At 44.7% G+C, this 27639-nt stretch overlaps 1 protein-coding gene and 1 long non-coding RNA gene across 6 annotated transcripts; one reads left to right on the top strand and one right to left on the bottom strand.

Annotated features, from left to right (window-relative positions):
- Positions 1 to 779: 779 nt before the first annotated feature.
- On the bottom strand, positions 780 to 4881 carry LOC142495511 (uncharacterized). The gene is made up of 2 exons (XR_012801753.1): positions 3999 to 4881; positions 780 to 2475 (listed from the first exon to the last, which is right to left on the bottom strand). It is a non-coding gene; the product is annotated as an uncharacterized LOC142495511 (long non-coding RNA).
- On the top strand, positions 3428 to 27639 carry RNF14 (ring finger protein 14). 5 transcript variants are annotated; one of them, XM_075601083.1, is made up of 8 exons: positions 3428 to 3464; positions 9832 to 9993; positions 14239 to 14387; positions 15047 to 15553; positions 19990 to 20218; positions 21918 to 22090; positions 23492 to 23622; positions 24893 to 27639. In XM_075601083.1, the coding sequence occupies exons 2-8, from the start codon at positions 9840 to 9842 to the stop codon at positions 24948 to 24950; spliced, it is 1401 nt and encodes a 466-aa protein (XP_075457198.1). In that variant the 5' UTR covers positions 3428 to 3464; positions 9832 to 9839; the 3' UTR covers positions 24951 to 27639. The 5 variants fall into 5 exon arrangements, with proteins under 5 accessions (XP_075457198.1, XP_075457197.1, XP_075457196.1 ...); XM_075601082.1 differs by lacking the exon at positions 3428 to 3464 and adding an exon at positions 5322 to 5418; XM_075601081.1 differs by lacking the exon at positions 3428 to 3464 and adding an exon at positions 5460 to 5561.

Raw genomic sequence — 27639 nt, 5'->3', positions numbered from 1 at the left:
TTTGGGCAAGACCCCCAGAAGCCTGTCCCGTTATTCCCCTTTACCATCATGCGGGAGACCCAGGGTCCCCTGTTACCAGCAGGTATGCACCACACAAAGCCATGAAACCAGAGTAGCATTTCCCCATGGAGACCCTACGTGAGATTGGGTGGGGGAAACAGGGTTACATAAGTAATAAAACATAAAAATTAGTAACTTGCCTAAAACTAGAATGACAAATGGCTATTTTTAGGTTAGTCGAAAAGAAATACACACAGCGCACCAGGGATTAGCGATATACATTTTTTTAATAAGATCTCAATGGATCTGAGCAGTAAAATACCAGCTAAAATACCAATTGCAAAATAAACAATAGGTATGATAAAAAAAAATCAAACGAGCACAAATGAATTCCCCCAATGTGAAATAAATTAATAATGAGTGCACACCAATACAAATCAATGAGTGAAAACAATTAAGTGAATACAGGTACAACTGAATATGAAAATCTCCTACATGTGAATGATAAATCAACCCACAGTGATCATAAAGTATACTACTGTAGCATTGTTTCCCCCACCCTCTGGGAGATACTGTTAGTGTGGTGCTGACGCATACCTGTTGGGGTCAGGAGATCTGAGTGGTCTGCGATGTGATCGAGACCAGGACAAGCTGTTGGTGATCCTTGAGATTCTTTCAGGTGCTTGCACCTCCAGTTGAAGTGGGCTCCAGGGTGCCAGAGATCAGCCCCCACCACAACATACCTTCCATCTGCCCAAGGACTCACACTCAGACAGATATATATAAAAGAACCAGGGCTTTATTCTTGCAGTCACTGCAGATGGTGATACAGCGTTGGAGGGTTTCCTAGGATTCAGTGCTATGGATGGTGCTGGATCCCCTTGGTAGTATAGGGTCCTCTATATCAATTAGCCTCGCTCATCCCCGATGAGAGAGGCTCACAGCCCTACTGGTCTCTTCCTCCTCCAGACCAGGACTGCCTAACTCTTGGGCACTTCCTTCCTGAGATCTGGAAGGGGAGGGCCTAGTGCTTGCACCACCATTGGCTGCTTGCAAACACCATATCACCAACTCCTCTGTCACTCAGAGAGTAGCAGGAGGGGGGGGGGAAAGCCCCAGGATTAACCTGTCATAGCCTGTAGCTATCAGGATTTATATGACAGGAGGCAGAGAAGCAGACTGGACCAGCCTAGGCTACACTCTTCCCTAGATGAAATGTTCTATGTCTTCACTGGAAAAACTGATTGCACCATCCATCAGTCTGTATCCTGCAAAACAATACAGTTATACATATTGGATAGTACACACAATCATAATTCAAAGAAACCCAGGTCACTCACTGATTACAGCGGTGATAAACTAGCTCCTTTTCAATTTAAGGAGTAGGGGAAACTATTTGTAATATTTGAGCAAGCTTCCTAAGAAACCGCCCATTGGAATCTTTGGTCCCTATAACGGCATGAAGCATATTTAGGGACCACAGAGGCAGGACTATCACCCCCAATTTCCCAATCCCGGGCATGAGTGGAAAAACCAAGGAACACATCATCTTCATGAAAATTGGATGCACAAATACCGTAGCAGTGGGAACCAAGGCTGAAGCACGGGCAGGGGCATGGGGTAGGGCAGGGGCATGGGGTAGGGCCGGTGGCAGGGCCTAACCAAGTCCATGGCCTGTCCGTAACTTTAAGGATTACCCTTTCCCCAAGGGGATGGTAATGGAGCTGCATCAGGGACACGATGACACTGGCCTGAGCAATGTACCACAAAACAGGGGGCATCCGCTGACAATATTGTCGTCCTTACCACAGTTGGATCTGGCAGCAACTCAATAACTTTATTGGGTTCCGCAGGTGCCATCTTGCAGACGTCAGCAGGAAGCGCCAACCTCGTGAGAGCCCCAGGCAGTCCCCGCTCTGCGGCACACCGAGCAAGGTCCCGCCTGGTTCCTCGTCCGGGTAGGCCGCATCTGGGACCTTCGTGAAGTAAGAAGAGGGAGCCTCACACATCTGCAGGTAAAGGACAGTGTCTGGCTCCACAAGTCCCGCTTCCAACAGGTCCTCCACAGGCACAGGGCTCCGCCAGGGCTCCGGCGTCACCACAGTTCGTTGGATGGACGACTCCAACCGGGAACGCTGCCGCAGGACACCGGTAGGTGATAATCTTACCTCCGCAGGTGGATCAGGAGTAGCACCAATGTCATCGGGGATCACGGAGCTCCTCGAAGGTTCCGGAACTGCCGCAGTCTCTCGGACAGACATCTCTGGACCAGATCTTTGCGGGAAACGGCAGGGAGACAGCGGGTTCTTCTCTGTAGGTTCCGCCCGGTTGATGTCATCTTCTTCGGGTGGGAACACCTCTGCCAGGACGCAATGCTGTGGCGTTTCGCTCGCCTGGGTGACAGAGTTTATGGAGCTTGCCTACTCCTGGTCCATGAAATAGCTTTTGAGCCAATTGTCCAATTACTTTTGGTCCCTTGAAAAAGAGGGGGCTACATATTAAAGAGATGTAATTCCTAAACCCTTCCTCCAATTTAGATGTGAATACCCTCAAATTAAAGCTGATAGACTGCACTTTAAAGCTGCAGTTCAGTCTTTTTTTTTTTATTTCTTTTTTTACTTCAATAGTTTTATGTGTGCAATCTCTAATTACCTAAAGAACTGTATCGCTGCAGCTCAATTCGTTTTCCATGTATTGATAGGCGAAATTTGGTGACATAATTAGTGAAGGGATCTGTTTTTCTTCTGCTTCTGTCTCTCAGTGGAAGCTCATGAATATTCATGAGCACTCCTGCACTGACATGTGCTAGAGGGAGGGCAGGGCTGACAAAGGGGTGTGCCAGGACTTGTGACGGGACATGAAGGGGCAGTGCCTTAGCAAATGGCTGTTAAAATAGAATACAAGAAAATTGGTCTTTCAAAGTTGTTTTTTTTAAAACAGAAAATGCTAAAAGTATTTTTTCTTACTACAGAACTGATTTATTAAAAAAAAAAACACATGCAGGATATTGACTGAACTGCAGCTTTAAGCCCAAGTTAATTATTTAACTGTAACTTGAATTTATTTTGGTACACAGCCGAAATAACAACTTGTATCAGTGTCCAACTATTTCCGCACCTAACTGTATATTGTTGTTATATTTATGTGTTCCACGTGTTTATATTAATATAGTGGTATCTACAGATACCAGACGGGAAGTGTCCTGGAACAGGGTTATGTTTTTCTTTCTGTCTTCAGGCTGCCTGCACTCCTCAGCCTAGCTGTTGCAACAATGTTGTGACCCCTTGTGGGTTTCTTGGCTTCAGCCTTTTGCCTTGGCAACCCCCCTGCCTTTTACCAGGATGGACTGCCCCCCTCCCCTTGCCAGGTAGTATTGTCCCAGCCAGTTACTTTCCCATCAGCCCAGACCAGCATGCTGCCTTTTAGTTCCAGCAGCCATCCTGAGCAGTCATCTCTCCTATCCGGTAAAGTTACTGATTTTTACCTATCCCTATATCCTGCATTTATCACACTTCCTTCATATCTCCCCTTCCCCACCTTTGCTCTCATGTCCCAGTGTTACCTCAGTACTCCCCCCCCTTTTATTTGTATGGTGTTGCCCCAAATAAACACTTCAGCAAGTAAGAAGGTTCCCTTGCTTGATATATAGAATTGAGTGAACCTGCCTGTCCTTACGCATCTATCAGGGAGTGCTTGGTCCAGAACACAGTGTAAGGAAGCGGCAAATTTCAGGGGGAGGGGCGAGGTGCTGTGGTGACAGAGGCACCACTCTCTTCCCTCCAACAATTAAACTGATTGCTGGTGTCTGCAGCATCACGGCGTCCACATTACACTGCATTCTCAGCGAATGCCTGAGATCAGATGCATTCTATGGAACCCCAAACCTCTCTAATAATGCGTCTGAGATCAAATGCATAGTAAGTGTAACACATGTACCCCCCTCCCCCCTCTGAGAGATACACAGCTAGTTTCTGTCTCTGTGTGGTACTGAGGCATACCTGTTGGTTCAGGAGAGCTGAGTGGATCAGCGTTGAAGTGGAGATCAGGACAGGCTTGTGATGTCATCTGGTCCGGTGTCAGAGCCTCCAGCTTCAGGGAACTCTGGGAATACCAGAGGCAGTCTCCATCTGAAGCATTATCCCATACACCTCCTCACTGACTCAGTCCAGGCAGGTATATATTAGAACAGGGACTTTATTGCATCACTGCATAGATGTTATAACAGCGGGTACAGGGTCTCAGAAGATTCCAGGCTTTCTGGATGATGCATGCTCTTGAGTCTGGAGCCATTAGATCTTATTGGCCAGCCATGAGGCCTGGCTGGCCTCTCCCTCCCAGCCGGGAGAGACGGAACCCACATCCACCTCCTAAGGAGGAGGGAAACAGACTCACTCACTAACCTTTGGCTCTTCCCTTCAGAGGAACCAGAAGGGGCAGGCTCAAGGTCTGTACCTATACCAGATAGGCTGTTACCAGGCCATGAGTCACCACCACCTTTCACTCAAAAGGGAGCAGGAGGGGGGTCAAAAGCCCACAGATTAACCTGTCACTGCCCAGACTGCTTAGGACTGACATGACAGGTAGAAGGGACTTACCATGTTACATAAGGAACCATGGTTGCCACCTCTCCGGGTTTGACCCGGAGACTCCGGGCTCTTACCTCCAGGCTGCCGCTGTCAATCTCCGGATGGTGGCAGCGACTCCGGCATTCTGCAATTCCCCCTCCAACTGCAGTGAACATAGCTGCGCGGCGTCAAATGACGCCAGGCAGCCATGTTCACTGCAGTTGGAGGGAGAATTGCAGCAGGATGCCTGGAGACACCGCAGCACCACGCCTTCAAGGAAGGGATTTTTTTTTTTCATTTTCTCCGGGTTGGCCTTCAGTAGAAGGTGGCAACCCTGTAAGGAACCCCAACCCCCTCTAATAGCGCGTCTGAGATGAGATGCATTGTAAGGAATCTCGACCTGTAATACAGAGTCTGAGATAATAATAATAGCATGTTTTTGTATAGCGCTGCTAGTTATACGCTGCGATTTACAGAGACATTTTGCAGGCACAGATCCCTGCCCCGAGGAGCTTACAATCTATGTTTTTGATAAAGTGACTTGCCCAAGGTCACAAGGAACTTGCTTCAAACTCTCAGTGCCAGTCAGTGTCTTTTACTCACTGAGCCACTCCCTCTCCCGAGATCAGATGCATTGTAAATTACTGGCTTAGCCTATAATATTAGGTTAGAGGCAGGATTGTGGGCCTGTCTGAAACCTGTGACCTGTTCCAACACCAGGCTGTGTAACCTAACACTAGTCCTCCTGCACTACAGGTGGCGCTGTCCCTCAGCAGTAGTTGTGGGCTGTAGGTTGTGGTCCCTCCCTGAGCCTGCAGACCCTCTATGGACCAGAGGGCTGCTGCTTAACCAGGTTAGTAGAACCATAGAGGTGTCATACTATATGAGCTCTGGGGGGCTGCGGTCAGGTTTGCATTGTTATCCCCTCTGGTCCCCGAGCATTGTCCCTGTAGAGCACTGCCGGAGTTAGTCTACCATCAGCTCTTGCAATGCATTGTAGGTGTGAGATATCGCCTAACAATTATATTTATTACATAACTATTATTGATCAGGAGAGTGTGTCTGCAGAGAGCTGGCTTTGCATGGCACTAACTGGCTGGCCGTGCTCTGCATGCTGCATTACTGACCAGCAGTTTACATTGCAGAGGGGACGGGTAACTGCTGAGTCACAGCACAGCACAGGGTATGTGCCGCTCCTTCTATGTCAAAAGCTATCAGTGAAGGGGCTGCCCAAGCTGTTGTGCATTGCACTCTGGGAATTGTAGTCCTGCTCACTTTTGTATGGGGTCAAAAGCCACAGGTGTGGTGAGGCTGAAGCCTTGTAATCTGCAGTCACAATGTGTGTATGAATAAATCCTGTCTATTTTATGAATACACGGTACTGTAGTTGGGTAGCTGTGATTTTTATAAACAAATGATGCTCGTGACTTGAAGATTTTATGTTCTGTAAGGTTTGTTGTTTTTATTGGCATAGCCCAACCTGATTCATTATTTAACTGTTGCAAGTTGTTGTTTTTTGTATTGGGTGGTTATGCAGAATTCTACCATATTTTATAAATACTGTATATCTACAATATTTATGCATGGGTGAATCTATACACGTTTGTATAAAATTAAGTAGTGGTGCTTTGAGGTTGCAAATATAAAATTACTGGTGCTCTGTACTCACTATAGTGCAGAGGTTCTCAAGATCCCCCTCCCCAACAAGTCAGGTTTTCAGGATATCCCTGCTTCAGCACAGGTGGCCCAGTCAAAGACTGCACCACCTGTGCTGAAGCAGGGATATCCTGAAAACCTTGACCTGTTGGGGGTTCTTGAGGACAGGAGTTGAGAACATCTGCCCTTGTATCATCACACTTTGCTCCCAGCAATACACCTGCATTGTGGGCTCCTCTGGCAGCTCCTTAGCACAACGTGAACAAAAGGCTGTGCCTCTATGAGGCAGGCCATAGAGCGCGCGACCGCTGAGCAGACAAAAGAATTTGATTGTGCGATGGCGGTTCAGCCAATGAGAGCAAACCGCTCACGTGATGTCACGGGCACGCCTCCCCGTCGCGTCTCCTCCAGATTCCCTAGGCCACGGATAGCCTCTGCAGCAGGCACGTGTGACGCCATGCGCTCCGTCGCGCTCCTGCTATATCCGAGGCCTTAACATCCGGCAGGCAGGTGCGGCACTGAAAGAGTTAGTTGTAATATTTTCGGTGTTTCATTTACTAGACTGACTTTTTATTATTTAGGTGTTTGTGTCACAAGCCACTTCAGGTTGTGTGATACTTTAGGAGGCCTCCCGGCAGGATTGAGATTAAAGATCTGTACACTTTGGAAAAACCCTTCTTTGTTTCCTGTGAAAGTTATTCATTTTCTATTTAATATTTTCGTTTTTTTTCTTTGAGTCTTCTGTAATTCTAATTTTATCTGGTACTTATTGAACCTCCTTCTTTAGCTATTAATGGCAGCATAATTTGTTTGCACAAACAAAATAAAGGGTGACTTGTATGTACAGTCATTCTTCATAATGAGAGATTTAGTGAATTCTCCATTTTGGACACAATATGGACAATAAAAGCTTTAAAAAAAAAAATCCAAATACTTTTTAATTGTCCAAAAAAAAAAAGTGTTATCACCTTTTATTTAACCTATTGAACGTGCCGCTGCTATAAATTCCCAGTATTTTTTGAGGGATTGCCCCTCGAAACTATTAAGATACTCATTCAGTAACTCCCCTCGACTTGATGCTCTGTTACCCGTTATCGGAGCTTCGTGAATCCCTGCCATAGTTAGGAATAAGACATTTCAAAAACTTCAAGGAACATATTTTGGGAGTTTGATGGATGGCCATTGTTATCTCCCATGTGTACGCTACAGGAACCTCAGCAGAGAAGGGAGATAATTAGAAGAATTGGATCCCCCGCTAGAAATAGAATGGCTGTGTTTTTATCAAAACACCACCAACACCTCCTCTAATGATGAGGCTTACTGGATACATAAGCTCGAATGTCTGAACGGTTTCCTGCTCCAGTTGTAATCCAGGGGGAGCATGAAGGGAAAAGAACATAAAACAAGAAAAACAATCTAAGTGCAGACAATAAAATTCAAGTGATGTAAATTCTGCGTTCTTTCTTGGCTCATATGTGATGTCTACTTACAAGATGTAAGTCAAAATCAAGCGGTTTTGACACTCAATGGTCTCTGCTGTGCAGGTATTCCCACCAGGTGATAGGGTCTCCAGCTCTCAGCTCCGCAGCAAAGTGTATGTAAAAGAAATACAAACCATAGTGCAGACCAGTATAATGTAAAAAAACTAGACTTTATGGGGTTTAAAAAATGAACACTTACAATAAAAACAAGTATTTCAGGCATGTACCACAATCATTGTGATCAAAGAGAGAAGATTTTTTGGTTTACACTTCAGGCTCACCCGCCTCCTCCGGTGTGACTTGGTGTGGACCACCACTCTCAGGGACTTTGTACCTCCAGCGGTGGGCGCATTGATCCAGGTCTCTCTCCCCTCGTGGGTTCCCTCTTCTGTGGGTCGATCACCTTCCCATAACAGCTGCCCGCAGGCACTGTGGAGTTCTCCACTGGGATACAGCCTCTCGGATGGGTGTTTTAGCTTCACTCGCACACCGATGCGTCACTTCCGCTCCGTCCCGATACGTCACTTCCGGTCGCGGTTCTGTGAGTATCTGTCAGTAAATTTCTCCTCTCTTCTCTCTCCTCTCTGGGCGGCTACCACTCTACGCGTTTCGCCAAAAAAGGGTGCGTGGCTTCCTCAGGAGTGTACCGCCCCCTACTCTAAGGTGACATTATATACCTTCCTTAATTGGAATTTAATCTGGAACACTTGTGCATAAAAAACTGGTCTGCACTAATTACCACCTGTGCCTTTGTGGACGGAGCGGAAGTGACGCATCGGTGTGCGAGTGAAGCTAAAACACCCATCCGAGAGGCTGTATCCCAGTGGAGAACTCCACAGTGCCTGCGGGCAGCTGTTATGGGAAGGTGATCGACCCACAGAAGAGGGAACCCACGAGGGGAGAGAGACCTGGATCAATGCGCCCACCGCTGGAGGTACAAAGTCCCTGAGAGTGGTGGTCCACACCAAGTCACACCGGAGGAGGCGGGTGAGCCTGAAGTGTAAACCAAAAAATCTTCTCTCTTTGATCACAATGATTGTGGTACATGCCTGAAATACTTGTTTTTATTGTAAGTGTTCATTTTTTAAACCCCATAAAGTCTAGTTTTTTTACATTATACTGGTCTGCACTATGGTTTGTATTTCTTTTACATACACTTTGCTGCGGAGCTGAGAGCTGGAGACCCTATCACCTGGTGGGAATACCTGCACAGCAGAGACCATTGAGTGTCAAAACCGCTTGATTTTGACTTACATCTTGTAAGTAGACATCACATATGAGCCAAGAAAGAACGCAGAATTTACATCACTTGAATTTTATTGTCTGCACTTAGATTGTTTTTCTTGTTTTATGTTCTTTTCCCTTCATGCTCCCCCTGGATTACAACTGGAGAGTGACGATTTTTGGGACTAGCGAAACCAGTCCCCACCAGCTGGGTTTGAGCAGGGGGTTTGAACCTTTCAATAATATTATCACGTTATTTGAACACAATATCACTGTTTAACAAATAATTGATTTGGTCAAAATATTCACTGTATATTATTAGTGTAAACTAATGGAGTTAGCGCCGTTTTCTTTCACCTTCACGTAGCACATGAACGGTTTCCTGTACATAAGACCCCAATATGTCCGATTTTCCACTTCAAGAGGATACGAAGCAAAAAGTAACACACGGAGTGCTCATTTACATGTCATTACCCATATAGCACCACATTATGGCAGTAGCTGCCATGTTTACCTATCAGTCTTGTGTTAGAAGTCACCTTAGTCAATGGGCTATATACATTGTCTTCCAGCACCAAGGTGTCTTATGGCAGAAGACTGCTTGGTAAATATTGGCCTATATATACTGAAAACCATAAAGGGATAGTATATATGAATTGTGTCTGTGTAACACACTGACAATTTTAAATAGAGAGAACTGCATAAAAAAAATATGGTATAAGAATATTACTCATGAAAGTGCTTATTTTTATTCCTACTAGTTCCTCGTGGTCAATGGCTTTTACACCATTAACATATAAATGAATTGGTTGTTTTTTTCTTCTGTAAAGTGAGCATCAAGATTGAGAATATGGACAATGTTGGTGTTTATAGCCCTTGATTTTTTTCCCCCTGATATGTTGCAGTAAAACCAATGTCAACAGAAGACAGGGAAGCGCAGGAGGATGAACTGCTAGCTCTCGCTAGTATTTATCCTGAAGATGAGTTCAAGAGAGCAGAGACTGCACAGGGAGGGGAGATCATAGTGTGTCTGGAATTGCCTCCAAACTTTGAAATATTTGTGAAAGGTGAGTCAAATAATCGGTTTAAATATGCAATGAAGTCAAGTGCTGAAGGAGGCAATTTATCAAGCACATGTTACTGTATATGCACTTTGCAGCATGTCAAAGATCTCATGTCACCCACTAGTGTCACATTTAGGACTCTCCTTAATCACGTTTAAAAAAAAAAAGAAGAAAATGTTATGCAGATCTAAGAAAAGGAATAAAACTGCAAGTGATGCAGAATTTGGCCAATCTTATCTTCTAAAAGCCACTTCGGTTTTACCCAATTCTGTGCACTGTGTCTCCAGCTGACAGGTCTTACAGGCAAAGCAAAGAAAATACTGTATATACTGTAGCAACTAGCAAGGGCTGTACTATGAAACAATGGTCAATTTATTGAGTTTACTTAGCACTAACAAAAACAGCTGACATTCCTGTCCAAAAGAGCCGGGGGATCCGATGCTAAAAATGAGATAAGAGAGGTTTTGTAAGTAAGTAGGCCTGGTGCTGTAGGACAGAAAATGAATGTGGTCGGATCATTGTCTAGTAAAATGGGGGCAAAGGAAAGGGAGGGACAACGAGGGAGCCATCTTGACGCTTCGTCATGTTACTCTTAACATGACTTGACCGTCATTCTCGTCTTACAATTCCGTTCTCTGCAGCTTCTGCTTTTATTTACTGCACCAGAGATCAGTGAAACCGCGCAATATTATGGTTGAAGAGCTGATTAAGCATCATAATCGCCATCAACAACACCGGTGCTCACCTGAGGGCATATTCCAAGAATCTCATCATTGATTTGTGCTTATTATGTTAATAACTTCAGCATCTTCAAAATGACTCGCTCCTGACTCACGTGATCCAGTAAAAAAAACTACATTATTTTCATTTTCTAATTATTTGTGTTAATTGCTTAAGTATTTAAAGGCTCCTTTGCTTATATCAAACTAAGCTATGCATCAGCCCATGCAGTTATTTAGTGTTGAAAGTGTGTTGCCCGCTGTAGTCATCATTGTATATTTATAGAGCACAGTACTAGGAGCAGACAAATCATCTAGAACAATACATGTATACCTTTTATTTGTGTAGCGCCATCAATGCTTCAAACACAAAAGTAAATATTAGGCAAAGGACTCCCTGACTCGAAGAGGTTACAGTCTAAGTGGTGGGTAGGGAGAACTTACAGACAGTAGGTAGGTGAGGGTGAGTACTTTGGAGCTATTGAAATGCTTCATTACTGATGTGAGTTTTGATACAGGTCTTGAAGGAGGAGAGAGAAGGTGTTTTTGTGGATATTGAGGGGAAGGGCATTCCAGAGGTGTGGGTCAGTGAGTGAGCGGTTTTAGGCGGGAGAGGGCTTTAGCTACAAAAGGGGTAGACAGAATACATCCTTAAGCAGAATGCAAGAGGTGAGCAGGAAAATAGCAAGACATTAGGGAGGAGCCTCTGCTCCTTGCAGCCTTAAAATGGATGAAGAGAATTGAGAAGTAATACGGGATTTCACGGGAAGCCAGTAGCAGGATTTCAGCAGAAGAGACGCCGAGACAGATTTAGAAAGAATGAAGTGATTCTAGTTGCAGCTGTTTTAAAAAAAATTAATACAGCTTAACTCCGTTATAGTGCGACCCATTATAACGCGAATCCGTTTATAACGCGGTTTTCACGTGGATCCCGTTTAAAAAAAAAAATTACATTTTTTGTAACTTTTTTTTTGCTCACTGCTCACTGCTCACTGCTCACTGCACACACACTCACTGCACACACACTCACTGCACACACTCTCACTGCACACACTCTCACTGCACACACTCTCACTGCACACACTCTCACTGCACACACTCTCACTGCACACACTCTCACTGCACACACTCACTGCACACACTGTCACTGAACACTGCACACTGCACACACTCCCAGCACTCACTGCACACTGCTCAAAGCACACACTTTCACTGCACACACTCTCACTGCACACTGCACACTCTCACTGCACACACTCTCACTGCACATACTCCCAGCACTCACTGCACACACTCTCACTGCACACACTCTCACTGCACACACTCACTGCACACTACACACACTCACTGCACACACTCACTGCACACTGCACACATTCCCAGCACTCACTGCACACTGCTCACAGCACACACGCTCACTGCACACTGCACACACTCCCAGCACTCACTGCACACTAAACACACTACCAGCACTCACTGCACACTGCACACACTCCCAGCACTCACTGCACACTGCTCACAGCACACACTCTCACTGCACACTGCACACACTCTCACTGCACACTGCACACACTCCCAGTACTCACTGCACACTGCTCACAGCACACTCTCAGCACACTCACAGCACACACTCACTGCACACACTCCACACTGCACACACTCCACACTGCACACACTCCACACTGCACACACTCCACACTGCACACACTCCACACTGCACACACTCCTCACTGCACACACTCCTCACTGCACACACTCCACACTGCACACACTCCACACTGCACACACTCCACACTGCACACACTCCACACTGCACACACTCCACACTGCACACACTCCACACTGCACACACTCCACACTGCACACACTCCACACTGCACACACTCCACACTGCACACACTGCACACTGCACACTACTCACTGCACACTGCACACACTCACTGCACACTGCACACACTCACTGCACACTGCACACACTCCCAGCACACACTGCTCACAGCACACACGCTCACTGCACACTGCACACACTCCCAGCACTCACTGCACACTGCACACACTACCAGCACTCACTGCACACTGCACACACTCCCAGCACTCACTGCACACTGCTCACAGCACACACTCTCACAGCACACTGCACACTGCACACACTCTCACTGCACACACTACCAGCACTCACTGCACACTGCACACACTCCCAGGACTCACTGCACACACTACCAGCACTCACTGCACACTGCTCACAGCACACTCTCACAGCACAACCTCACAGCACACTGCACAGCACACCACACCTCCCACTCCCCCTCCCTACCTTTGGTGTCGGCTGCTGAGATCGGAGCGGAGCTGGCATCAGGAGGAGGGGGGGGGGGGTCGGGAGAGGGGGGGTGGTGTGGATGGCGGTAGGGGGGTGAGTGAGGAGCAGGCTGGGACTCGGAGGGCTGCGTGGGCTAGGCCCTAAACTGATTATGCCATGGAGGGCCAGTAGATGTGGGGGCCTCGGGGGGGGGGGGGAGGAAGTGGATGCCAGTGGAGGGGGATGGATGCCGGTGGTGGGAGGTAAGGAGCAGGTTGCGGCTGGTCTCGGAGGGCCGTTGCTGGGGGACGTGTAGGGCTTCCGGCCACCTCTTCCTTCCTTCCTTCCCTCCTTACTCCCTCCCGCCATTTTTAAAAAAAATTAGCACGACCCCGGTTCTAGCGCGGTCGGATCGGGTGGCCCCCGAGGACCGCGCTATAACGTTGTTGAGCTGTATATATATTATCCAATAAAGAATATCACTTGTGAGCACATTCACATGTCTTAGACAGGTCTGCAACCCTGCCTTTCAACCATTATCACCTCGCATACAGTGCTCCCACTGCAGCAAGAGATTCTGGGAAATGAAATGCAAATGAGCACACGTGTCACCTTTTGCCTGGAATATCCATTCACATGGAGCCCATTTAAGCTGATGCATCACCGTTCACACAGCTTTTAAGCACAGCATGGGACTAGCAAAGTAAGTCATCATTCACAGACATGTTTCAACCTTGATCGGTATCATCAGCGTGAGGTTGGTTTATACTTGATTTGCAATATTTCTAGGCTGGGTAGGTTTACCATATACATTTTAAGTTGAATGTGCTCACAAGTGATATTCTTTTTTGGCTATATGCTAACGGTGGAGGTTTTTTGTTGCCATTTTCACCCACCATAACTTAAAATGTAATGAATATATATATATAACGTTCATCTTTTATGGACATAATGTGCCTTTGCTGGCTAGGCCTAAATATAAACTACTAGACCTTTGGCTGTAGAGCTTACAATCTGCAGGTAACGTTCAGGTTTTTGGAACTGCTAGTTGGTTAAACATAGATGTTATTATTCATGGCACCGTAAGAGAGAAATGGCATAGATTTCTGCATGAAGACATGACTATAAAGATTACCCAGAAAATGACAGCGCCGAACCTCTTCTATGGTAATAAATTGGTAAATGTATATTGATGCAGTCCTTGAAATGCTTTTCCTTATGTACTTTTCTAAGGCAACTCAGCAGCAAGCATCACTGAAAGCTTTGAGAACACCGTTTCTTTCCTACCCCCGATCGTGCTGAACTTTGAACTTCCCCCAGATTACCCAACAGCCTCTCCTCCGATCTTCACACTCAGCTGCAAGTGGCTCTCACCAATACAGGTTTGAAAAGAAAAAAAAACTAAATATAGGGTATTTTTTTTTTAATAGAGAACAAAACACCATATGCGCAGGATTCCCCCTGGTAGTAGGAGTTAATTTACATGGGTAATGACTAATTGTGCCACTAAAGTAGTTGTTAGGAAAGAAGGTTATCTGATTCAAATCACTTGACCAAGTCATTTTATCACCCTGTGCTTCAAACATGGAACAAGAAGTTCTAAACACAACCTATTATCCTCAAATATCCAGGGCAGTAATATTACGTTCTAAATCATAACAATAGGTTCAGGGCAGCCGACTGTTTTCCTGTGGCCCAGGAATTTACTTTTGGGAGAGGGCGCCCTGGGTGTTGGGGTCGGGGCATTTATATTGGTGAGCACCGGGGGTTTTTTTTTTGGGTCAGGGCCCACCTAAAGTTGGGGAGGGGGAGTCGGGGCCCTAACGTTGGTGGGTTGGGGTTGTGGATCGAGGGAATGGTGGTCAGGGCCCTTACAATGGGAAGGGGGTTTCGGGGCCCTAACAGTGATTGCCCTAAAGGTGGTGCTTGGGGAGGGGAAGCCATAGCACTGGTGAGCAGCGCTCCCCCCCCCCCCCCATCGGCGGCCTTGATTGCAGAATGACGCTGTTTTTATTCCATAAACTGTGTTTCTGTGTCCCAGCTCTCTGCACTTTGCCAGCACTTAGATGACCTCTGGGAGGAGAGCACAGGATGCGTTGTCCTGTTTGCCTGGATGCAGTTTCTTAAGGAGGAAACCCTCGAGCACTTGAACATTAAATCACCCTATGAGATTCGAGTGTGCGGTAACAGGATACAAAGCCGGAAGCCTCCCTCCCAGAAATCAGATGCCAGCGGTGCCACAGACTCGGAAGAGAAGACCACAGACAAACGGGCCATCCAGGATGTGGAGTGCGTATCCGTTCTGATCAGGGACATCTTGGACTTTAATGAGGCTCAGCAGAAGAAGTGCTTCAACAGCAAACCTTACCTGTGCAACATCTGCTTCTCTGAGAAGCTGGGCATCGAGTGCATGTACTTTAAAGATTGTCGCCATGTCTACTGCAACTCCTGCCTAAAGGACTACTTTGAAATTCAGATTAACGATGGGCAGGTCCATGCTCTTAACTGTCCTGAGCCAAAGTGCACTTCTGTCGCTACCCCTGGTCAGGTAACCTGGTTCGCACTAAGCCTATAATTTATTTCCTTTACATTATCTTGTTGTATCTTTTCATATGGCTCTGAACATATATTCAGTGATAACATGCAAATAGCATAACATATAGGGAAATTAAGAATGTGAGGGAGGGGGGGCGTGTTCCACTTAAAGTTTTTGAAGTGAAACTTCTTTACTGGCACCTACAGAGTTTTGATAGGAAAAACTCCTTGTGTTGTAACAAAATTCCGTGATGGAAGTGACATCACTGCTGGCAGAAAAGGCCATTAGTGACGTCGGGGGAGGGAGAGGAAAGACACTGACTGACACACACACACACACACACACACATGCGGACTGACACACACATGTGGACTGACACACACACACTGACTGACAATCATACACACACTGACTGACACACACACACACTGACTGACACACACTCGCACACACACACACTTACACACTGACTCTAACACAAACACACACACACTGACTCACACACACACACACTGACTCTCACACACACACACACTGACACAGACACACACACACTGACTGACACACACACACACACACACACACACACACACACACACACTGTCAGTGCGTGTGTGTGTGTCAGTCAGTGACTGACACACACACTGACTGACACACACACCACACACTGACTCACACACACACTGACTCACACACACACACTGACTCACACACACACTGACTCACACACACACTGACTCACACACACACTGACTCACACACACACTGACTCACACACACACTGACTCACACACACACTGACTCACACACACACACACACACTGACTCACACACACACACACTGACTCACACACACACACACTGACTCACACACACACACACTGACTCACACACACACACACTGACTCACACACACACTGACTCACACACACACTGACACACACACACACACACTGACTCACACACACACACTGACACACACACACACACACTGACACACACACACACTGACTGACACACACACACACACTGACTGACACACACACACACTGACTGACACACACACACACACACACACTGACTGACACACACACACACACACACACACTGACTGACACACACACACACACACACTGACACACACACACACTGACTCACACACACACACACACACACTGACTCACACACACACACACACACACTGACTCACACACACACACACACACACACACACACACACTGACTGACGCACACAGTGACAGACACACACTGACTGACACTCACACACACACTGACGCGCGCACGTACTGACACATTTGCACACTCTGACACACTGTGATCCAAAGAGGTTTTTCTGGCACACATCTCACTTCTGCACTCAATATCAACTGCCGGTGCTCCAGTATCTAGGATTGTACTGTAGATCCCTAGGTTTTCACAGGAATAAGAGATGATCAAGGTACACGGACTTTGCAAAATAAGTAATTTAATACAGTTTAAGAGACCAAAGTTTCGAGTGCTACGCACTCTTTGTCAAGGTGAGGGCTGGCATGTATAGGGGACTGCACATTTTTATACCCCATAATTTACCCTCCAAGATATGCTGCAGGCGCGAAATCAGGTCCCATCATGACGCGACGGAGGTCCGCGCATGCGGAACACGCTGTGCACCCGGCGCATGTGCGCCACGCTGCGTCAAAGCATCTGTACGTCCCGGCGGTTCCGACGTCACCCCCCTACGTTGCCAAGACAACATGATGCTAAAATAGCATCTAGCAAGGCAACAGAGGCGCAGCATATCTAACCTGACCACAAACACCAGTGAAGAGACAAAACCAAGGGACCAAAATTATGCACACAATAAACTACTATGCAAACCCCTAAGTGAAACCTTAAAGAACATCAATCTCCAAAATAAATGGCTTATCGGTGTATAACATGTAATAAAAGGGAAAACAAGTGAACATAGTACAATAAATAAAACCCATAATAACAAACATGCTAAAACTAACATACAACATATAAACAGACAATGGAAGTGTCACCGATAAAAAAACTAATAATCTCAACTAGTCGTCCCTAATCCATATTGAAACTTCATGGCAATCAACGACCACTAATAACGGAGGTGGATATGTGCAAACCCAGAACTGCAACAGCTTGATCAACGCCTGTCAAGGAAACATTTTACGTTTAGCTGTTCGTTGAGCCCACCTCCATTTGACGTCCTCAAAAAGTATCTCCAATAAGCCTCCCTTCTTAATAGGGCTGTATCTCTATCTGTGGCCCCCCTCAATGGTGGTACAATTTATTTTCCCTTTACCCTCAACGCTGATATGGGGTGTTTGTGTAGAACACAATGTTGTACAAGAACTGTGGGTTCCGTGCCTCTCTTGATGACGCTCTATAAAGCGTTGTTGAGCATTCTTGTCGTTTTGCCGACATACAATAATCCACTTGATGAAATACACTACATGTGTTGACCTACATGTGATCCTTTGTTTTATTTTTACATTCCTACCAGTGAACACTCACACACTGTCACACACACACTGACTGACACTCGCACACTGACTGACACTCGCACACACGGCACTCGCACACACGGACACTCGCACACACTGACACTGACACACACACTGACTTGCAGACACACACACTGACTCGCAGACACACACACTGACTTGCAGACACACTACACACACACTGACTGACACACATCTTGACTCTCATTCTCTCACACACACACACACACTGACTGACACACAAACTGACTGACACACACACTGACTCAGACGCACACTGACTCACAGACACACACTGACTCACACACAGACACACTGACTCACACACTGACTCACGCACAGACACACAATGACACACACACACACTGATACATACACTCTGACACGCACACACATACACACTGATGTGCACACACACAAAGGAATTCACAGTTACTATAAATATAGAAATGCAAATAGCTAAAACACACGTTCTAAGTCAAACTTCATTGTGTTTTGGCACTGAAAGTGTTTTTGATTTTTAATTAAAAACATCACCATTACAAATACAATTTCTGTGACAAAAGACAACAGTTTCACTTAAAATGCGCGTGCTTGGCCTTCACACACACTTTTTTTTTTTTGTTTGTTTTTCATTTTGACAATACAAAAAGTATGTTGGAGGTGGGGAGAGGGGTACGGCAGTAGTTTTTCCACATATACAAATTAGTACATTATTGCCAGTCCAGAAAATACATTGGACATCGATATAGGCCACAGGTTTCCTGGTGAGCTCAAGTCAATCTGGGAGGATCACGTCTTGTGGTGTAGGGCACTTTCATTACATGGCGTGCATAACTAGCCCTCCAGGAGAGCGCCTAGCCGACTGGAAACTATCCTATATCAGCCACGGCTGCCGAGTTTTTTGGAATTTGGGACCTGTCCCTAAGGACTGCTGTCCACTGTCTCGATTTTATGGGACTACCATACTCAGATCTGGGTAAGATTCAGTACCTCCGCACTCATTCAACGGGCTGCCATTGAGCATCTCGTGACCATCCTAATGTGAGTTATCGGTTTGTTAGAATGCCTATCCATGCCTTTCAGAGGCCTGCTCAGAACACATGACCGTGCATCTAGTGGAAAGGAGAATCCCAACACTCTGAGCAAATGTGTGAATTTTCTCCCATAGGCCTTCACTCTGGGACCAGACCACCACATGTGAACTATAGAGGCCCTTTGGCCGCAGCCCTTAGAGCAAGTGGGAAACACTCCCGGGAACATTCTAGATAAACGGACCAGAGTCAAGTATCACTTGTATGGATTTTCCCTAATTGATGTACATTTGATTTGACAGTTTTATGACAGAGAAAAAAAATATCTATACAAACGTTTAAACCTGCCTCAGTATATACCTGCACTACTTGGACACACGTGAGTCACATCATTAGATTCAGGCGCTCATGACGGTAACATCACGGCCGTCTGAATCCTACATTTGAGCGACAAATTACATCCCTGAACTGAAAATAGGGGCATTTGGCTGATGGGGACAGCTTTGGGGGTTTAATAAAAAGAAAACCAGTATGAGGAACTGATGCCCTGGGAACTTGGTTCCTTGAGGAGAGGTTTGAGAAACATTGGTTTACAGTAGTATTAGGAATAACACATGATATAGAATTGTAGCGTTTGCACTGGTTCCTTGGGCACTGGGTGGGGGGGGGGGGTTCAGGTTATCATAGTATTCCAAATAAGATAAGAAACACTATATTGAGCAACTGGTACATTGGGGATCACACACACACACACACGCTGCAAAATGCAGTTATGCAAGTTATCTCAGGATTGCGTTTTTTGGAGTGGAGAGGCCCAGTAATTGTACGAGTTGTTGAGTATAGGAAGAAAATGCTGGTAAACCACCACACACCTTTTATTTTCCTGCAGGTAAAGGAGCTGGTGGGCGAGCGGTTATTCTCTCGCTATGACCGTCTCCTCCTGCAGTCCAGCTTGGATCTGATGGCAGATGTGGTGTACTGCCCGCGTCCGAGCTGTCAGACACCAGTAATGCAGGAGCCCGGGGGCACCATGGGTATCTGCTCCAGCTGCCGCTATGCTTTCTGCACTCTCTGTAAAATGACCTACCATGGAGTCTCCCCTTGCAAACTAACATCAGGCAAGTGAATCACCACGTGTTTCTTAGCCATGTGTAAGTAGCAGTGTGTGCGGCCTTCTGTATTTCCTGGAACAGCAGACAGTGAGTGGCCTTCTCTCCTCTTAACCACCAATATGTGCTTCTCAGGCACTCTGTTAGTACCCTCTACTAAGTGAGGCAGGATACATTGCACAAATGTCATGTATCAGATGGCCATGTGCAACAGTGTGTATGGGGGTTATTCATTAAACTGCAATAGTGCCAATCGGGACACTATCACACAGAAGATCCCAATGAATGAAGTCGATAGGAGTTTCCTTGGAATAGTGCTCCGATTGTCACTATTGCAGTTTAATAAATAACCACCGACGTGGCCGTTTATCTGAAAGGTGGCATTGGTGCTGTAACTTTGAGTATTCTGATGCAGTGGAGTTTATATGATGTCATACACAAAGAGCTTAATTAATACCTTGTGTATTGTTTACAGGTATCCTATATCTATTTATTATCTATAAAATCTATGTAAATCTATTTATTAGTACAGGGAGTAAATGCCTGTAGATTTTATTATCGGTCAATGCTAAATTCCACTAGTTAAAAAGGTTTAACAAAATGGTAGATTGTAACTGGACATACATTATTTATGATCTTGAAAGATGTAACTTGAATGGAAAAAATACAGCCTACAGGAATTGTATTTTTAAGTACATGGATTCAAATAATTTTGGAACAGTTGAGCAGTTCGTATAATGTTAAATACCTCTTCTGTTGGTAGCAAACCTCTATTGCCATCTATTAAATCTGTCAACTGTCACTGCTTTTCTGCACAAATCTAAAAGAATTGGCCTTGATCATATTTTAATAGCAAAATATTTCCTTTTACCTAAAACAACTATATAGTTTTAAAATCAGTAAGGACAACCATTTTCATGATCATCCTTTCTTGCTTAAAAGAAAAGAAGCTATTTTCCTTGTTTCAGTCATATCTTACTTTTCTCTTCCCTGAAGCTTTAGTTCTTTAGTTATGTTTACACTGTTAATACGATACCTGTTGCTATGAAGAATTCTATAAAAAAAGAAATGTTGGCTTAAACCAGCAATCCCCCACATTTTGTTTTAATTAAAATATTCATACAATTGGAACCTGGAGATCCCTGCAGCTGACCCGTGCTATCCCTAGCTCCAGGAACCTCCAGGTTCCCGACATATTTACCCTTTTAAGTGCCAGGCTTGGATGGCACTATATTGATTTCCAAAATGGGACCAGAAACACAGCTAAAAAGGTAAATATCTTATAAACTGGGGTGTCCCCAGAGAATGTAATGGCGTTTAGCTCTGGGGGAAAACCCTGGTTTCTATTCTGTGTTAAAAAAGAAAGAAAGAAAAATTCCAATTTATTTGCCCCATATTTAAAAACTTTCAAAGCAGAAAGGCAGAGCGGTTACATAAAACAAATCAAGTCTTCTTTGACTACCAAGTGGAACAGTAAGTGTGTAACAGGGTAGTGGTATATGACTTGTGAATCAAACCGTAGCAGTACTGTGATCCTGTAAATAAAGAAAATGTAGGAGTACTCCTTACCTTCGAGTAACATCACACTTTGACCTCTGGTGATCGTCCAGCGTTAGTGATGCCTCTTCCTGCCACAGCGAAGATTCGCAGGTGCTTTAGTGAGTTTAAATCCACCCTGTAACTCATTACTTTCCTTGACTCGTTTCAGAAAAGCTCATCTTGTTGCGTAACGAGTATCTGGCGGCAGACGAGGTCGGCAAGAAGTTCCTAGAAAAGCGTTACGGGAAAAGAGTGATACAGAAGGCAGTGGAAGAGATGGAGAGCAAGGAATGGCTAGAGAAGAACTCAAAGTGTTGCCCTAATTGTGGCACTCACATTCAGGCAAGTCACCTGGGCCGTGTCAGATCTGCTGTGACATGTAGCCCGAGTCACATCTGTGTCGATTTCATTTTTACGATGATGGTGTATTGCTCTCATGCAGGGGTGAATCCAGGTCTTTTATATAGAGCAGAGCTTCCAACCTCTCTCTGGTTTAGGAACCCTATAATTACTGGGAAATTCTGCGTAACCCCAACCCTCTCTAATAGCTCAAATGCAATGTAAGGAACCACAGGCCTCTCTATTAGGCCTGGGACATAGTAGATTAAGCTGTGCTGAGCAGATGCACTTACCCCCTGCATCTGTCATCAGCGCGGCTTTAGCAGCTGCTTCCGCATGCGTACGGAGGCTCAGAAAATTTCAGCAGACAGGCAAATTTAAAATTTGCCGCTCAGACAAGCGGAGGAGCGGTCATGTGACCGCTCACATCCAATGGGAGCGAGGGACTAGCCCCGCCTCCCGCTCCGCCCCCAAAGCGCACTCACTGCCTCTCCTGCCAGGACACAAAAAAGTTCCAGTTTGAGCAGGCGAGGCAGAGCAGGAGCGCGTATCAGCGCGGCCCGAGGCCTTAGTGTGTCAGATCAAATGCATTGTAAATTCTTCTGTATTTGGTACAATTTTCAAATGACTTGAAAATTGCAGGGAACCCTTTAGGGATGCCCGGAGCACCCAAGGGTTCCTCGGGACCCTGATTGGAAACATACTGCTATAGAGGCTGCTAGGGTTGGGTCTGCACCAGAACTCTGAGATGACCAAGTTACAATGCTTCATTAGCGAGGCAGGCCCTCCAAAGATCAAATTTAAATAATGGCAGTGTCATGTTTAATAGGTTAAGCCTTTTTTTTTTTTTTTTTTTTTAATTATAGAATGCACAGCGAAATCTCTCTGTCTCTCATATATCTATATAGATATATATATAGATATATATATATATCTATATAGATATATTTATATATCTTCAAACAGATGAACATAAAAACAATAAATAGACGACATACATGAATTTCTGGGCACATGGAGAATATAAAAACTATTTAATTGTCGGTAGAGTTACAGTTCTGTTATTAGTTGTTGGGATGTTGGGATTATTTGTGATCTTTATGTTACCCTTCAGTTCAATGTTCTTGTGTATAAAAAAAACCTAACAATACAGATGACATTGCATTGTTGTTCCTTTGACGAAGGAGGTGTCCAGGCACTGGCCTTTGAAGTTGAAGAATCGCGGCCATGGTGCTGTACCTACTTTGTCCGAGTTAGTGTCCTTTCATTGTCGCCGAAAGCGGCCAAACTAGATAGTAAGCGCTTCGAGGCAATGCTGCACAGTCTGTGATAATGGAACATGGCGGCAGCATGTGAACATTGCAGATTAATATTATTGTCATTGTTTGTTTTTCTTCAAAACAGAAAATAGATGGCTGTAACAAGATGACGTGCACGGGCTGCAAGCAGTACTTCTGCTGGCTATGCATGGGCTCACTGTCCAGAGGAAACCCATACCTCCATTTCAATGACTCCTCTTCAGACTGCTTCAACCAGTATGTATATGACGTGTTGTATGTCTACAGAGGCCCACGATAAACTGTAGCTTTGCATGTGACTCCCAGCATAAATTCACCCAGTTTTTTTGACAAATACATTTAAATTAAGTGTTTTATTTACCCTTAGCTCACCCTGTCCTCATCACAGAGCCAATAAAGATAAGGGGGAGAGGCAGAGGGGTTCTGGCTGAGCAAATTCTTGCTGAACACCCAGTGGTATTAGACACAAGGGAGCAGCCAGAGGAAGTCAAACCCCACCCGAGTCTCAGCTCACCTGGTTTACAGAATAACTTTAAAAAAATTATTGAAATATACTGTGTTGACTTTTGGTATAAAAAAAGTCCTCAATAGTGATGTACCGAGTACCCGGCGGATTTTCAGCTACCCGGAAATTACCCGGACCCGGCAACTGAGAAGTGGGCCCGGCGCCGGGTAATACCCGGTGCCGGGTAATGTCACGGTAGCTGAAAAATACATCATTACTTACCTGCTGTCAGCGACGGAAGGCGAGGAAGACCCGTGAGGAAGCCCGCGGCGACATCTAGGAATGTCAGCAGAGGTCCGGTGTCAGTGGCAGCATCAGCAGTGTGTGTTCAGCCCACGCGGGAGCTGCAGGACTCCATAGTAGTGTGAGCTGGGGAACCATGTGACCGGAGCACAAGCATTCCTATTGGACAGCCGGTTCCCCAGCTCACACTGCTATGGAGTCCTGCAGCTCCTGTGCCGGCTGAACACAGACTGCTGATGCTGCCACCACCACAGGACCTCTGCTGACCTGCCTAGATGTTGCCGCCGTCTTCCTCCACCCCCAGGTATGTGCCAACCGGGTACCCGGCTGGTAGATCATTTTATTTTGGCTGGGTACCCGTTACACGGTTTTTTTTTTTTTTAAAGTAGGACCCGGTCCAACACTAGTCCTCAACAATCACTCAAAATTAACCCCTAAAACATGTCACTGCAATTAGTCCAGTTTGGTCCTTGGAGGGATTTCCCCCATACCAGGGGAAATGTTGCATGTCAAAGTACCTCCAGTTTATTGCAAATGTTTCTGTTATTTTATTGTTTATAAAATAAAAGGGATGGGCCTTTGAAGTAAACAATAACTTTGAGCCTTTGACATATAAGAAAGTGGCTTAGTGTAACCTAACCTCCATAAGGAGGGTGTGTGTCTCATGCCTGGAATTCCTGGAAGTGTATATACAGTGCTTATAAAGCACATAGGGGCCCCTACACTTGCTAATGCCATCAAATCTTCACTGCTTTGCAGGCTGTTCTATGCCATTGAAGTTGACGGGGACATGTGGGGTGAAGAAGAGGAAGACTGACTTCTACTGTACATGCGGGAGGTTTTGAGAAACCTCCATGAAAGCTCTTTTATTCCAAAGCTTCTCCGTATAAAACCAACCGGCTTGTTAAACTATATGCTTCCTGTAAGGGAAGCAGCACCCAGTTGAGGCGTATTTCATATTGTGAACAATTCCTGTGAATGAATGTGTAACATAAAGCAGTAATGATTGACCTTTCCCACACTTTTGTTTCCCAGGGAACATTATTGGAACCTTCCAGTAATTACAAATGTTGACCCCACACTACATGCACCTACATGGAGAACACTCCTGTGGTAGTGACTCTCTTATTGGTTACTACCGTGGGTTAGAAAGCAGCAGGGACACACTGTACCCCAGGACAGACCTAATAAGTGTCCATGTGTTGGACCTACAGTATATCATGATGTTCTTGACTGAGAAGCAAAAGTTCTCATACAGACCAAGTATAACTATATAGTGCAGGATGTTCATTTTGAATAAAGAGATGGCTTGTTTGTCTTCCCAGAGTACGAGATTTGCTTTGAACATTCTCTTGTAATCAAGAATGGAAAATGTGTTCTTATTTAACCTGTCTGGACGTAACAGCAACAAAATGCTCTGCTGGATCCTTTTAACACGTGTGATATATAAGTTCTGTATCATGATCTCCCTTGTTTGCTTTTCTTAAAACATACAGGATACCTACAAGCTCATATTGAACCCCCAAAATAACTACAACATATATATATATATATATATATATATATATATATATATATATATATATATATATATATATAAGCATATAAGTGTCACAGAGGAGTGCTACTGAGCATGGCAATATATATTTAAAACCAGAGACAGAACATGAAACACAGACAGAGCTCAGTGCACATCCAGTGAAACTTATACACGGTACAGTGCCTAAATATATATGTATAGATATCTATTAAATAAAATGGTCTTTTAGTTCAACATTTTGGCCAAAGTGTTGTAAGCCCTTGAGCCACTACACGGCAGACCACATCTCAAGAGTACCTAACACTAATATAAATTCTTAATAACCTGTGCATTACCAGGAAGAATGATTTATAATAAATCTGTCAAAATTAGTTGCATAGTTCTAAGTCTGATTGAAGCTCTTATTAACCTGTACATTACCAGGAAAAGCACTCTGTAATAGATTTGTCACAATCACACTGCAAGCAAGTTCCCCTTGCTTTTCTTATTCAGTAATACAGCCTCTTCCTTGTGTGCGATCCAGACCAGCACTGTCCTCAGTGGAAGATATAATAGATGAATGTACAGCTTTGAGCACCTTCATGTTTTTCTTCACAAACCAGAAGCATATATGATTTAACATATAGAAAGCCACTTAGTTTTTTTTGTACCTGAACTGCATGGTCTGTGTCAGTATTGGCCCGGCACCATCTTTATCAGAAAATCACATTTAACATGGCTATTTAAGGTCACCTTGGCTCACTGGGAAGGATGTCACCAGCGGCTATTCTTCCTTTTACAGAAAATGCTGGGACCATTCAACAAGTTCTTATTTCCTGCTCAGGGATATTTCTGGCAGCGTGTTCAGACCGTCCTGCACCATTAGGTTTAAATAACTAACACAAATACTTACAGGATTTTGTTACAGTGAAGGTGCAGGCTTTTTGTTTTTAAATATATATTGTGATAAAGGATATACGCTGGTCCTGCTACGGTCTTCTTTATTAAGTTCCAACTTTATCAAATACAAACTGAAAAAAAGCCAAGACTACTTCTGAATTTGCCCCTACTGGAAAACAATATTAACCTATTAAATCCAACGTAGGTTCAGTTCCTGGATGTAGTTACCAGCCATTTTTCTTCTGACTGTACCAATGGCTACTTTTAGGAAGTCTTCGTGCACAACTGGAAGGCTCCTTGTTAATAAAGAATATCCCCACAGTGGTCTCTGTTATAACATGGGGAAACAAATACCATTATAACTGCGCCTTTAGCAGATATCATTGTCTTTAGAACCATTGAGTTCAAAGCATCAGGGATTTTGCTGCACTGCTTCTGCTATTTAAACTCGTTATTGTAGTTGTTAGAGCCCTGGGAGAAGAGAGTAAGGGTGCATCTTCATGATCAGTTTCAGTTTAGGACAGAAAATGCTACCGACATGCGGTAAAAATAGCATTGAATTCAACCTATTGGTTTTTTTTTTTTTATAAATCAGTTGTGTGTTTTTTTTTGTTTTTTTTCACGCTTTATGCTCTTTTGAATGATTTTTAATTAGGAAGTCAGAGCACTTCATCTTTATGAATAGGAAGCCATATTGTGAGCCCTGGAATCTTGGCAGATCGATCATGGGAAAATAGATGGATCGGGAGCTTTGGTAATTGCATTGCCTTAAATGTAAAGAACTGCTGCATCTATTATAAAATAAACAGCAAACCGGGCAAGAGGAAATGCTGCTTTGTCACCTTGCTGTCCATTGCTGTGTGCACCTTGTGCAGCTAACGTCCTCTGTAAAGTAAATATATTTAGCACTTTACTTTTGTTTTAAAGTTCCTCTTTTCAACTTATAATATACACGTTTTGGGGAGGAGGGTCCAGAAAACATTACATTTACAAGCAGAAATACTGTGGGCTACATCATAATTTAAAAAAAATCACTGTATAAAAAGTTTTATTGAAAAGCTAATAAAACATTGTTTTTATTCATCTA

This window comes from Ascaphus truei, chromosome 5, assembly GCF_040206685.1.
Source record: "Ascaphus truei isolate aAscTru1 chromosome 5, aAscTru1.hap1, whole genome shotgun sequence".
NCBI classification, from domain to species: Eukaryota; Metazoa; Chordata; class Amphibia; order Anura; family Ascaphidae; genus Ascaphus; species Ascaphus truei.
Note: the sequence above shows the minus strand (reverse complement) of the source record. Positions and strands in the feature narration are given on the sequence as shown.